The sequence below is a fragment of the Natrix helvetica genome (assembly GCF_964273705.1).
Source record: "Natrix helvetica genome assembly, chromosome: Z".
NCBI lineage: Eukaryota > Metazoa > Chordata > Lepidosauria > Squamata > Natricidae > Natrix > Natrix helvetica.
The window spans coordinates 47,691,983-47,706,805 of NC_138554.1; the positions used below are offsets into that span (position 1 = coordinate 47,691,983).

General features: G+C 47.6%; 1 protein-coding gene across 1 annotated transcript in view; it reads right to left on the reverse strand.

Moving 5' to 3' along the window:
• Nucleotides 1–14,823, reverse strand: part of IGFBP4 (insulin like growth factor binding protein 4) — a 42,879-nt gene that overhangs the window by 4,961 nt on the left and 23,095 nt on the right. Inside the window, exons 2-3 of the mRNA XM_081932882.1 lie at nucleotides 2,277–2,443; nucleotides 1,552–1,686 (exon numbers count right to left, since the gene is read on the reverse strand). Of these exons, the coding sequence (XP_081789008.1) occupies nucleotides 1,552–1,686; nucleotides 2,277–2,443 (302 nt within the window). The remainder of the gene's footprint in view (nucleotides 1–1,551; nucleotides 1,687–2,276; nucleotides 2,444–14,823) is intronic.

Genomic DNA, 14,823 nt, shown 5'->3' on the forward strand with positions numbered 1-14,823 from the left:
GTAAACCTAGGGTGGGGAGGGGAGGCTAGAAAATATTGGACTCATTACATATGTATTGAACCTATGATATACCATGACATTTTGAGCGATACATCAGGGCTCACTAATATCCAAGAACTATTCCCAAAAACAGACCCCATTCTTGCACAATTTTTGAAGCTAGCAAGAGGCCCCATGGGAATGGGATGTGCTTTCCAGAAGTCAAACAAAAGGGCAGTGCTCTTGAATGGCCTCTAGAGCCTCTGAAAATTGTTTAAGAATGGGGGGTGCTTTTACACAATTTTTTAAGGTTGAGGCTGTGCGAGAACCTTCTCCGAACCTGCTTCAAGATTGAAGACCTCATGCAACCAAGAGATGTAGGCCACAGGGGCTTGTCAACAAAAAGAGAACACCATGTAAAAATAAGTGGTATAGCGCAGAACCTGGGGAACACTGGGCCACGAGGAATATTATACCATCCTCCAAGGCTATTGAGCAATGGGGGATGGCGAAAGGCAGCCTTTTTGAGTGACAGCGGTGGCTCTAGGTCTGAAATCAAGGCCCAGGTCCAGCCTCAGCACTATCACTGAGTGCAGGTTCAGGGTGATTTGGATTTGTGGGTAGGAGGGGTACCTTGGCTATTTATATGCCAGTTGTTTCCCCTTTATTAATTTTATTTGGGCTACTGAAATGCCATAAAATTAGCATTTTCCTTATAGAATCCAAAACCCCAGAGTTGGGATGAAGGAAATGGCAAAATAGAACTACAGGATCTCAAAAAAGGAAAAACTATCAACTATACTAGAGCTGAACTGGAAATAAATCACGTCAGTTCTTCAACATTACTGATACTGTGGGAATACGGAGGTCCAGAGCTACTTTTGAAAGGCAATGTGTTTAGTGTTTTATCTGGAGCTGTGCCATCAACTCCACACAAAGCAAAGGCAAATAGAATGGCAGAGGGTACTGTTGGGAAGCTACCCGGATGATGGATAGTCATCTCACTACCTCACATGATGTGTTCTCTGACTAGTTATGGCCATCATAACAGTTATTTACTGGAGATGTCAAGAACGTATTTTCAAAAAGGTCTCACTAACATTTTCCACCCTGTGTAATCTGTCATATCAGAAAGGTGCTAGGCTGGGAAAGGTTGAATGACATCATGTCAGTTCTCGAGTCAGAACAAGTTACTTATTAAATATTGCAATGTCCTGCCCAACTTTTGAGGTGTAAGAACAGTAAACTGATTGGCATCAAGAAGGACTTTCCATCACCCCATAGGTTACAATTGGAGAACAGAGGGTGGAGGTTTGTTGCTCTTTCTATGTTTATTTTTGCACCCAGGTTTCTCAATTATGTTGATACATTGTTGGAGTTCCATAAGGAGAAGCGAACACACATGAGTTGCCTTAATACACAATTAATAATAGTTCATAACATGTGCTATGCAGTTCTGAGTTGTAATGAATTAAAAATCTGCTTGTAAGTCAAGAGAATTTGGTCAAAAAAAAAAACCGTAGCCCACACAAAATAAAAGTTTACCCATGTTGTCCCATGTTTCAGGATTACCTGTTTGGGATGAAAATTTCCATTTTGGTCACAGTTAGGGATGGGAATGAGATAAAGGTCCTCATGGGTTCGGGTTTGGGAAGCTGCTAGTCTCTCTAAGGATCTCTGAAGTTCACTCTGACACAAGCCTTGGACCTGTTGGCAAAATAATAGGAGGAATTGCAGTCAGAACACAGGAACTGTGAATGCATCCAAGGTCTCTCAGAGTAAATGCGGGTATCATGTTAATGAATATTTTCATTTTCACCAGATTACTTCTCTCTGGAATGGAGGTGGCTAATGAGCCATCCATGGCTTGGTTAGTCAAGCTTAGTGAGATATTCAAAAGGCAACTTTGGATATAACAGGGAAGCCTCCAATGAGTTCACCTGATGCACTGGATTAAATGACTAGCAATAACCAGCACTGAGGCAAGTTGGGAATGAATTTTATAAAGTAGCAAAAAAAAAAAACCAGAGAGTACAGAAGTACAAATATTTCTTGTTTCAAATAGGTGTTCTTAATCAGATTGTCCTCAAACCTCCAAATGCATCAGGCTAGAATTTCTAGAAATCCTATGGCTATGCTGGCAGGCTAATTCTGAGATTTGTAATTCTAACACATCTGGAAGGGATCTGAAATGTTGGGAAATGAAGAGCAAAACTGAGGAGCAAATGGGAAGAGCCTAATTCAGTCAAATGTGGTTTCTATTCCCCTTTCTCTGAAGAAAAACCAAAGCCCCTCACCAGTGGCCGGATGTCCTCCCGGGGCATGAGGTTCCCATGATTCCTCATCTTGACACCATTGTTTATTCGTTCCCGTGCTCTTGCTTGTTGTTTCTGCAGACATTTACGGTCATGGATGTTGCAGGGGCTGAAGTTGTTGGTGGGAGGGAGCTCAATCTCTGCCTGCTCTAAAGATGAGCAGAGGAAATGATAAGGATTAAAACAAAGCAGGTTGGTTGTGAAGGTGGGTCTTAAGAACATGCCCATCCAAATTGTTCTCTACTTTTCTGAAAGTCTGGCTGTATGAAAGTATTTTGTGTGCATTGTTCCTATTCATAGGAGGGATATGAGGGAGAATTCTAGCAGCTCTAACATCCAGTGACGTGCGGTGAGGTTTATGGCTGGTGAGGCTGGTGATGTCATCAGGAAGCCGGGGAAAGGGACCACGTGTGCTGGAGGCTCAGGCTGCCTCAGCCTCCAGCACACGTGATCCCATTCCCTGCCTTCCTGAGCATGCTCCGCCGGCATATTGCAGTCGCGAGGAGCGCGCGAAATCCAGCAGAGGCAGGAAGGTTCTCGTCGTTCCCCAGTCGCTTTCGTGCCTTCGTCATCTGGGAGCGCCGACAACATTTCTGCCTCCGCAGCTCCCGGGCGCAGCCTCCCCTGCCTCCCCTGACCGCACGTCCCTGCTAACATCAACCCCAGCCCTGCTAGGAGGGCTCCCAGATCAGATTCCAAAATCAAAAGGCCCACCAAGGATACACTTATGCCTTTGCTTTCATGCCTAGGGCCTTCCCAGATTTTTGCAGCCCAGCTATGGTAGTTTTCTTAGTTCTCAATTTCTCCAAAGGAAAATAGCTGCTGTTGAACCTTTCTTGGACTTCATAACCTGCAATCTAGAAACTTTGCTCAATAAGTTCACGATTATGTTCATGGATGGGTTTAACAATGATAGAAATACTGTAGTATTACGTTGTGTTCTTAAAACAATTTACAACTTCCAGACAATCAGTACTGAACTCTGCTCAAAAATAAACACGTGAATAATGGAACACATGCTGAAAAGCTATTATTTTTTATATTGTTGGCTGTCAGAACACTAGCTTGGATCCATATAATCATAATAAAGCTTGCCACAAATAAATTCCAGGAAGAGTATATTTCCAGCAATCTGGGCTACCAAAACATTTTTCCCACCCCATTTAAATTTTGCTTTGGCTAACGGACAAGCCATTTGTGTTTTGCCTAAAGCTTTCTCTCCTAGTCCATTTTTCTCTTCAAAACTTTGCCCAGTTGGCTGCACCTGAGTTTTCAAACTATGGTCATGTTCTCTTTTTAATTCTCCTTTTCCAAAAAGGCTGCGCTCAAGTTTCCAAGAATTTTTATACAACTTTGGCTCAACTTCTCAAAAGCTGACAAACATTGGAGATGGACTTGCATGTTTGCCAAATAAAGAGATAAGGTTTTCTTAATCAGTGAGGTTTCCCTCTATTTGCTTTACCTCAAAACTATGTTCTTCAGCATTTTCACTGAAAAATTTGGAAAGAACTTTATAGATCATCTAGTCCAATCTCTTGCCCAATCCAGGAATCCATTATTGCAGCATCTCCAATAGAAAGATGTCCAGTTTCTGCTTAACCAACTCCAGGGAAGGAGATGGTTTGGATTTGACAATATTTTGTCAGACTCAGCAGCCTCCTAAATCAAAAGTTCCTTTGCCTTAAGGGACAGCATTAATATTACTCTCTTTCACACACCTCATTTAGCATAACATGAACAAACTATAGTAAACATCAGGTTTTTAAAAAACCTGTCTTGTCCAAGAAATTCATATTTCCAAAAAAATTGGGAATGAACATCCCATATACTAAGAGTGGGAACAGAATCATATGACAGGGTAGAGCACAATGTTGTTTAAACTTAGCCAGCATGATTTATAAACTCACTTTACTTCTTAAAACATTGTGTGAATCCTGCCCGGATAGATTGTACCCTAAACCATAATTGGCTAAGTTGGGCTTAATGTGTTAATGACTATGACTTTGTATAATATTCCAAAGAGTGTCTGAAAAGTGAGTCGTGGCAACTGGACTTATTTGTGTTGATCTGAAACATTTCACTGCTCATCCAAATAGCTTCCTCGGGCTGAGCAAGTTGATTAGGCAGAGAGTCATTGGAATGGACAATTCCTCCAACATCAATTGAGACAATTCAATTTTCAGGTAACTCTACCTGGACGACTAAGAATCTTCATTGACATATTGTCAGACACTTTGGGAAAGAAACCTTGAGTTTCTTACAGGAGGAGTTGGTATATTCCAATGACTCTTTGGTTAACTAACTTGGAAGCTGCTTGGATTAGCAGTCAAATGTTTCAAATCAGCAAAAATAAGTCCAGTTGACTCAATTTTCAGGCAACCCTACCTGGAGGACTGAGAATCTTCATTGACATACCAAATAGTGCTTTGCAAACATGTGCCCTTCAAAACAAAAGTGCCCTTTTCAGCAGTTTTCACAGCCTTAACAGAAGGAAACCTAGAACTACAAAAAGAATTAATGATTGTTTGCATCTTTGCTGCCTACATACAATAGCCCTAGAGAAGCCAACAGGCCACGTAAATAGCAACAATTTACAAGAATCGCCTCTTCTGATATACCAGTAGAAAGGTGCATTAAGGCAAAACTACCTGACTTATATCTCCCTTCATATTTCTAAGCAAAAATATATGTTGTTGATCCTTTTCAACTTCACTTCTGACTTTCAGTTTGACTTACACCTTCAGCTTTTGCCCAGATGGCCTGCCAGGGGAAAAGTCTCTTGCTGAGGTTAGGCCGGAAGTAAGAAAAATTATCTACTATCCTTTCCCTTTCTTCCTTCGTTACCTGAACATAGGCCACCATAGTTACCTGTTCTAAAGCAAATAAAAATAGGGCCTAGCATAGTGCTCATCTCCCATTAGGAACCTGCCATGTTTATAGTGTCAGCAAGTTTCCACCAGCGTGGCCAATTTCAAGCTATTCCCCCTGCTACAGGAAAGCCAGATGATATACTAAGCTGGGCTGGCTAGGGAATTCTGGGAGTTGAAATCCACACATCTTCGGGTTGTCAAGTTGAGAAACATTGTTCTTGAAAGTAGAGGAATACAGTCCAAAATTATTGTCATGCCTTATGTTAAGAAACAAAAGCAACATCTGCAGAAATATGTTTGAAGAGAAATACTGGTTTCTAGCTGACCTTGGCTGAGCTCATAAAAGCTTAAGGTTTTGGGGCCTCATTAATATTTGGATGGAGAACCACCATTAAATCTGAGGACTGCATGCTCACCACCAACTGAGAAGTTGAAAGAACATCCCAGGAGCGTAAAGTCCGTTTTTGCTTCCTCTTCTTGCTAAGTCATTACTTTTCCTCCTCATCAGCTGACTTTTGACGGAAAAGGAAATTTATCCCAGATTTTAATGAATGCAATGCAACCTCTTCAAGCTTCTTTTGCATCATAGCAAGGCAGCATGGCTAGCTTTTCATATACTGATGAAATAGATTCCTCTTCCAAGGAAGGAAAAAAAAAAAGAATTATTGTGTACACATTGAGTACAGATTAGGCAATAGCACCAAAAAAAAAAAAATCCTCGGGAAGCAATTTAAAGCCATAGCTATCGATCTGGTAGTGAAAAATATTAAATCCTCACATCACACTAATTGTTGGTTTTTAAGCTCTAAATATAGAGGTACATTCGGAAGCAGAAACTGACTCAGTGCTTTTTGCCCTGTATGACTTAACATTCCTACTGGGTTGGAAGCAGTTGGATTCAACTTCTGTTAGGACTAGTATAGGTATATAGTGGTCTTAAGGAATGTAAGGATGGCACATGACTCCTCTGTGCATGTTCAGCACTGTTGTCTCTGTGAGTGTTTCTATTGCTGGCAGAATGAAGGGCTTGAAACAGGAGTTTGAAACAGGAGACCTGCCCAATTGTCTTTGTCTCCATTATTTTCCTGTTATCGTAGAGACAGCAGCTGGACTGGGTATGCTCCGTACATTAACCAATCAGAATCTACACTTATGATGTCATTGGGCCCTTGTGGCACCTCCCCAGTTTCAAACTCAGTCCAACCTGGACTGGCTGTGAGAATTGATCTTTCCTCCAAATTATTGAATTATATCTTTAATTGGTGAATTTTTCCAAAAAAAAAATGTTGTTCCTTTAAATTGGTTCTTTAAATAATCCTTTATTCTACAAATTGGAGGGAAATTCGAAACTGATCTCTGGCTGCCTCTCCTCAGCTGTCTGATTGCCTGCGGCCACAAGTTCACTCAGGAAGCCAGCCTTGCAATCAGATCGGCCAGCTCATGAGCTACGGCTCCATGGCTGTTTCCCCCACACCATGTACATCTCTCCTGCTGATATGGCAACCATCATTGCTGAAACCATTAAACAGATCATAGCAACCTGCTCCATCACATGGCCATAAGCATAAATCTTCTGCTGCGGCCCAGCAACCTGATCCCTCTGTCTCTACTTCTCAGCCTCAATTGGCCGGGAACAAGATAACCTGTGGGACTCAGACCTGTCTGATGACAAGGTGATCACCCCAGATACCTCTGCCTTTACCGGATTATTCAAAACTGATCATTTCAAGTCCCTTCTACTTAAAGCCATTAAAGCTGCTAACTTACCATCTTCTGCTTCAGCTTCTACTTCACAGGATAAACTGGCAGAACCGGCTTCAACTGAGGATCCCAGTACCCCATTCACCAAACCCACAATGGAAAAAGAGGTGATCCCTGTGCCCAAGATATTCCTGAACGTCATCCAGAAGCAGTGGGAGTCTCCAGGCACGGGCCCACAGCCGACCAACCTTGACAAACGTCTCTACAACATTGCGCCAGACCTCACCAAGTTCTTCGAGACTCCCCCAGTGGACTCACCGGTTGCAGCCCTGCCTTACCTATTGTGGTCTCTGGAGCCCCTGAAGAGGTTCTCAAGCCTGAGGAGAAAAGGTCAGATCAAACCTTAGTCAAAAACTATCAGGCTGGGGCCTGGGCTGTTAGGGCCTCTATGGCCACTTCCTTTTTCTCCAGGGCGGCCCTTGGTTTGGATTGAACAGCTTCAGGAGCACATCGCTCCTACTGACACTAGATCACATAGGGATCTCAACAAGATCAGGGCAGCGGTTGAATTTGTGGCTGATTCTTCCCTTAATGCTGCTAGGTTCGCTTCTAAAGCCATAGCCTCTTTGGTCATGGCCAGGCATCTGCTTTGGCTCAAGCCATGGCAGGCAGATGTCCATACCAAGTGGTGCCTAGCAGCCTCCCCATTCAATGGCAGCCAATTATTTGGTAATCCCTTAGACCCGTACCTCACGGAATCTAAAGACAAGCGCAAAGTCCTTTCATCCATCTATAAGAAACAGGAAAAGTCGGCCTGCTCCCTTCTATATGGGGTCGCCCTTTCGACTGGCGGATGGGGGACCTTCCTTCCTCCATCCACAACACCAATCCTACACTCCCAGACAGGAATCTCACCAGGACAGGTCCAGTAGAAACACATAGTGTTTCCCCTCCAAGAAATCGTACCATGGAGGAGGCAACTGTTAGATCTTGAAACTGAGGAGATGGAGTCAGCTGTTTACTTCAACACATTTATTAAGCTCAACAGAACTGACAGGAACCAAAGGAACAAAAGCCGTCTGACAGCTATTTATACATGCAGCTGTCAGACGGCGAACCAATAGAAACAGGGTATTTGTCCCGCCGGCCGGCAGGCGCGCCTGGACCAATCAGAGGGCTTCTCTGAATGAACGCCCTCTGCTGGCCAGGCTCGCCAGTACACAACACCCCTTTCCCCTGGATTGCGCAGACGTAATCATCGAGGTACGATGGCCATCTGCGCATGCATTGCGAGCGCCTTGGCAAAGATGGCGCCTCGCCAGAGGAGGGAGGAGTGTCAGTTCCACCCTGGTGACAAGCAGGCCGTGTGGAGTCCTCGACAGGCCCAACCCCCGGCAAAGCACCAGCATGCAATGGTAAGGCTGCTAGCGCACCGGGACTGGGTTGCGCGGACTCGGAGACAGAGGTGTTTGGACGGTCGGGCCGGCAGGCGGCGTTGTCAGGGCCTGGTTGTGTTTGTGATGGTGGTCTGTTCTCAGGCCCCTCGGTTGGTCGCCGTCGCAGCTGGTCTATGTGCCGCCACCAATGTCTCCCATCGCAGAGGAGGACCCTGTAGGAACAGGGCCCCGTAATGTCAGTGACTCGTCCAGGTAGCCATTTGGGCTCGCCCATAAAATTGTGGGCAAATACCCCCTCCCCTACCAGAAAAGACCTCGGGTGGGAGGAAGGGGAAAAGGAGGGAGGGGGTAGAGAGGGTGGAGGCGGTCAAGAGTTGACCGGAGGCGGCGGCCCATCAAAAGTTCGGCTGGGCTTTTGCCTGTAGCAGGGCAAGGGGTAGAGTGTTGGGAGCGGAGGTAGGTGGTAAGGCGGGAGGACCAAGGCAGAGCAGACATGCGAGCAAAGGCTTCTTTGGCAGAATGGACGGCCCGTTCTGCCAGGCCATTGCCCGCCAGGTGATAGGGAGAGACTGGGGCATGGCGAATGCCAAGGGAGGTCAGATAGGTTTGAAACTCCTCGGAGGAAAATTGCGGGCCATTATCTGAGACGATAACGTCTGGCAGCCCATGGGTCATGAATAAGGAGTCTAGGACACGGATGGTGGCCGAGGAGGTGGAGCTGGACATAGGAAACTTGGACCACGCATCCACAACAACAAAGAAAGAACGGCCATCAATGGGGCCCATGAAGTCGACGTGAAGACGACTCCATGGGGCCATAGGGCTTTCCCACTCCCTGGCCGGAGCGGCTGGAGGAGCGGCACGTACTTGCTGGCACGGGGTGCAGCGTTGTACAAAGGAGGCAATGTCCGCGTCCATGGACGGCCACCAGACATATCTGCGGCTGAGGCTCTTCATGTGGACGATGCCTGGGTGGCCGTCATGGAGGCGGGACAGCACCGCGCTGCGCAGGGAGGTAGGAACGACCACTCGGGTGCCCCAGAGCAGGCAATCCTGGAGGACTGAGAGCTCCAGGCGGCGGCGGAAGAATGGCAGCATTAGGCAGTCCGAAGACGAGGCAGGCCAGCCTCGACTTACGGCGGACATAGCACGGGAGAGAATCGGGTCGGCAAGGGAAGCCCGAGCGATGTCAGAAACAGACACCAGAAGGCTGAGGTCGTCGATGAGAGAGAGAGAGTGAGTGGGAGCAGGGTCGGCAACAGGTAGAGGGAGAGGGCAGCGGCTCAGAGCGTCAGCGTGGGCAATGTGCCCACCTGGCTTGTATGAAAGGGTGTACGAATAGGACGCGAGGAATTCGGCCCATCGGGACATGCGGGGAGAGAGAATGGGTGGAGTGGGGCGGTCCCCGGCAATGATGCCGAGGAGGGGCTTATGGTCGGTGACAAGGGAGAAAGGCCGGCCATATAGGTAGTGGTGGAACCTTTTTACTCCCGCAACGGCGGCCAGCGCCTTCTTATCAAGCTGGCTGTAATTTCGCTCAGGCTTTGATAAGGTGCGGGAGTAAAAGGCAATGGGCGCCTCTGAGCCGTCTGGGTAGGCGTGGCTGGGGACAGCCCCAACGCCGAAGGGGGAGGCATTGCAAGCGAGTACCAGGGGGTAGCGCTCGTCATATTGAACGAGGACTGGAGGGGCAGTGAGTGAGCGCTTGACAGCCACGAGCACATGCGCCTCGCGGCTTGTCCAGGTCCAAGGGGTGGAGGCATCCAGGAGGCGGTGGAGAGGTTCAGTGAGGGAGGCTTTATGAGGGGTAAAAGAGGAGTAAAAATTGAGGAGCCCCAAGAATGCTTGGAGCTCAACCTTGTTGGAAGGGGTGGGAGCAGATAGTATGGCTTCCACTTTGGAGGGGTCGGGGTGGATGCCGTGGCCATCAATGAGGTACCCCAGGAAGGTGACTGCAGGGACGCCCAATTTACATTTGGAGGGCTTGAGGTGGAGTCCAGCAGCGCGGAAACGCTGCAGAATGGAGCGTAAGGTTTTGGCGAGTCCTAACCGGTCCAGAGCGGCGATTAGGACGTCGTCAAAGTAGGGTGTGACCCCGGGAATGCCATGGAGCAAACGCTCCATGAGTCCTTGGAAGATGCCCGGGGCCACACTGATGCCAAACTGCAATCGGTGGCATTTGAACGCGCCACGGTGGGTGACAATGGTTTGCGCAAGCGTGGTGGCGTCGTCCACTGGTAGTTGTTGGTACGCCTGCGCAAGGTCGAGTTTTGCAAAAACTCGGCCTTGGCCCAAGGAGTGCAGGACGTGTTGGACTACGGGCACGGGGTATGGGTGAGATTGCAATGCCTTATTTACGGTCAATTTAAAGTCTGCGCAGATCCTAATGGATCCGTCGGACTTTAGAGGGACCACAATAGGCGTCTCCCAGGGCAAAAAATCGACAGGTTCGAGGACGCCTTGGGCAATTAGCTTATCGAGCTCTGCGTCTACCTTAGCTTTAAGAGCAAGGGGCAGACGGCGGGCTTTGAGGCAGATAGGTGCCACGGAAGGATCGAGATTAAGGGAGATGGGCGTGCCAGTATAGCAGCCCAGGGAGGAGTCGAACACATCAGAGAATTCAGAAAGGAGGGAGGAGAGAGATGAGAGGGGGGACGGAGGGGAAGGAGAGAGAGAGTGAACCCCCAAAATAGAAAGACCGAGGACTTTGAACCAATCCAGCCCCAGTAAAGAGGCCAGGGAATGCTTTACAATTAATAGGGGCAGGACAGCTTGATGGGAGCCATAGGAAATCTGGAAGTGTCCACAACCCAGTAATACAATGGAGTTGCCCTGGTAGTCGCGCAGCCGGCAGTCCGGGGGAGACAGATGTTGGCGGCGGAACCAGGGCAGGAGGGAGTGAAGGGTGTCCCAGGACATAATGGATCGGGCTGATCCAGTGTCCACCTCCATAGAGCAAGGGACACCCTCGATACAGATAGGTAGGTGCAGCTTACCTCGGCCCTCCATAGAAGAAGAGGCCGAGTCAACTAGCCATTCAGGAAAAGCATCAGCAGGGTCCCCCACAGAGAGAGAGTGCTGGCGGCACGATGGCAGATGAGCCGGAGTGTGGGACAGCTGAGGCAGCGGCGTTTGAGAGCGTCGGTCCGGTGGTGCGGAGCGGCAGACAGCGGCTAGGTGGCCTTTTTTGCCATACTGGTGGCAGAGCGCGGTGCGGAAACGGCATGCTGAGCGAGGGTGGCGGCCGCCGCAGCTGAGGCAGGGACGCCCATCCTTTGTGGAGAGGGCTTGAAGGCGATCGATGGCCTGGTCGACGTCAGTGCGGAACGAATTAGCCACTGACGGAGCATAGGTGGAGGGCGTAGCATAGGCGGTGTTGTAGGCGGCTTGTGGCGGCTGAGTGAGGTGGCTGAAGTCCGGAGTGGACTGATCAGCTATTTCGTACGCCTGGGCGTCATCCACAGCGATCTTTAACGTCAGTTCAGGCCGGGCCAAAATGCAGCGGTGCAATTTGACATTGCGGAGGCCGTAGATAAATTGCTCGAGTAATGCCTCCTCGTGGTCGTTGAATTCACAATGGATAGCCTCCGCGGGGCCACATATTGAGAGATAGACTGTCTTTCTTTTTGGATACAGCGGCGAAAATATTGGCACTGGGCGAAGCGAGAAGGAGCGGGCTCGTAATGTTGCTTCAGTTTAAGCAGCAGTTGATCCCACGGCACCGTGTGGACTGGATCAGGCGAAGAAAGAGCCCGTGCTGTGGCAAACATTTCTGGGCCGCAGTAATTTAAGAATATGCCCCGTTTGCGCTCGAGGGAGGCTTGTGAGGTCATGGGCGATGAGGAAACATTCGAAACGTTTCAAAAACGCGTCCCATGCCTCAACCTCTGGCCGGAAAGGCAAGAAAAAGGAATTAGTAGCCATTGGAGGCACGATGAAGGGTTCCGTGTCGCCCATCCTCGTCGCCAGTGTTAGATCTTGAAACTGAGGAGACGGAGTCAGTTGTTTACTTCAACACGTTTATTAAGCTCAACAGAACTGACAGGAACCAAAGGAACGAAAGCCGTCTGACAGCTATTTATACATGCAGCTGTCAGACGGCGAACCAATAGAAACAGGGTATTTGTCCCACCGGCCAGCAGGCGCACCTGGACCAATCAGAGGGGTTCTCTGAATGAACGCCCTCTGCTGGCCAGGCTTGCCAGTACACAACAGCAACCACAATTTTTCACGTAGGAAATGACTATCTGGACTCTCTTCCGATCGGAGTCCGACTGGCATTCTTTGCCCACCTCTGGGAGGAGACCACAACAGACAATTGGGTACTCAAAACTGTCAAATTTGGTCTCATGCTAGAATTCCTCTCCCCAGGAACACTTCTTGCCATGCCCGGTCTCTCAGTGTCCTCACAAAAGGGCACTGATGGAACAGGCTATTCAGCATCTGTTGGAGATCCGGACCATCCAACCGGTTCCTCCCCATCAGGAAGGGCAGGGTTTTTATTCCCGCCTGTTTGTGGTACTGAAGAATTCCGGGGGATGGAGAGCAATTTTAGATCTAAAAACATTGAACCGCCACATTGTCTATCGGCGGTTCAAAATGCATTCTCTGCACACCATCCTCCAGGCAGTCAGGAAAGGAAACTTCCTCACTTGTAGACTTGACCAAAGCTTACCTTCATATCCCCATCTTCATAGACCACCGAAAATATCTCCGCTTCTCCTATGGGGGGAGGCACTTCCAGTACCGAGCTCTTCCATTCGGTCTATCCTCTGACCCCAGGGTATTCACAAAGATACTGGCAGCACTAGCTGCCCACATCAGGTCATCCCCAGTTTGGATTCTCTGTTACCTGGACGACATCCTCTTGTTGTCCAGGTCTCAGGTTCAGGCAGAAAGAGCTCTCGCCCTCACCATTCACACCTTGTGGAATCACGGGTTTGGGGTGAATCTCAAAAAGTGTCACCTTGTTCCCAGCACTCGACTTCTTCACCTTGGGGTCTTGATAGACACCATGGCAGAGAGGGTGTTCCTATCCAACGACCACATTCTCAATCTGAGGGAACTTGTCCGGAAGGTGCTATGTCTATGCAAGGCATCCCTTCTTCTTCTCTCCCAAGTCTTGGGCAAGGTGGTATCCTGGCATCCAAACATCTGCCTTCTCACCCCTTGATCCAGAGATTTCTCAGTGGAGCATCCAATCTGCGTCCCCCTGCCATACATAGATATCCAATTTGGGAGTTGCCTCGTGTCCTAGAGGCTTTGACTTCCGCGCCCTTTGAACCTATGAGATCCACTTCTTTGAAACTTCAAGAAATTGTCTTCTGCACATACAACGTTTTCATAAGCATCAGGGTCTCAGGAATTTCTAAAAATGGCATTTTTCTTGACTAAATATATATTTAAGGACATTAATTTTGTAATAAACCAACTGTTCTCACTTGTTATCATAGGAATTGGAAAGTAAAATTATTTGCTTTATTCTATCAACTTGTTAAGAAGTTGAGATCTTTTCAATAGAATTAAGCTATATAAAGGCTTCACAAACTTTAATGTGGAATAACTACTTCCCTAGGTTATCATTCTGGCTGAGAGATTGATAAAGTTTAAGGCTGCTTTGTGGATTATAAACCACTGTAGTATTTACACATGTTGCTTTAATCATGAGCACTACTGGCAACATGTCAGCCTCGATATATTTAAATATTAAGATTTGTGAACCTTCATTTCTTAAATCTCCTATCATTAAGGTTGGCAAATGGCTACTAATGGCCATTACACCAGTGGTGGAATTCAAATTTTTTTACTACTGGTTCTGTGGGCATGGCTTGGTGGGCATGGTTTGGTGGGCGTGGCAGGGGAAGGATACTGTAAAATCTTCATTCCCTCCCCACTCCAGGGGAAGATTACTGCAAAATCCCCATTTCCTCCCAATCAGCTGGGACTCGGGAGGCAGAGAATAGATGGGGTCAGGGCCAGTCAGAGGTGGTATTTACTGATTCTTCGAACTACTCAAAATTTCCACTACCGGTTCTCCAGAACTGGTCAGAACCTGCTGAATACCACCTGTGAATTACACTAAAACCCAGCCCTAAAACCCCCAGGACGATCCTTTCCCCTCAGCTCTGGTATCCCTCTTCCCTGAGGCAGAGCTCTTCCTTCAGTTACGTATCCATTCAACCATTTTTCAGCCATCCACTACAATTCAATCATCCGGAGGTGGGGATGTGTTTGTTTAGATTCTGTATGTAGCTTCAAAGATTAGAACTGCAAGGATGCTCGTTTTCTGCTGATGTTGCTGTATACTTTATTTCAGGGAGGAGAAAATCTAGATAATTTTATGCTGTCCTCTGCCTTTTAGCCAAATACTGCACTAGGGGTCTAGAAACCATGTAACTATGACAAAAGTTATTAACCAATTTTCTCCTGGCAATTTCCCATTGTGTGAACAGAAGACTTAATGCCAGGGAAACAGCTGATTGGACTTTAAAGAACCTGCTGTCTCCCATCCATCCCATCTCATCCATCTGACCATAATAAACACTAGATGGAGATTTGAAC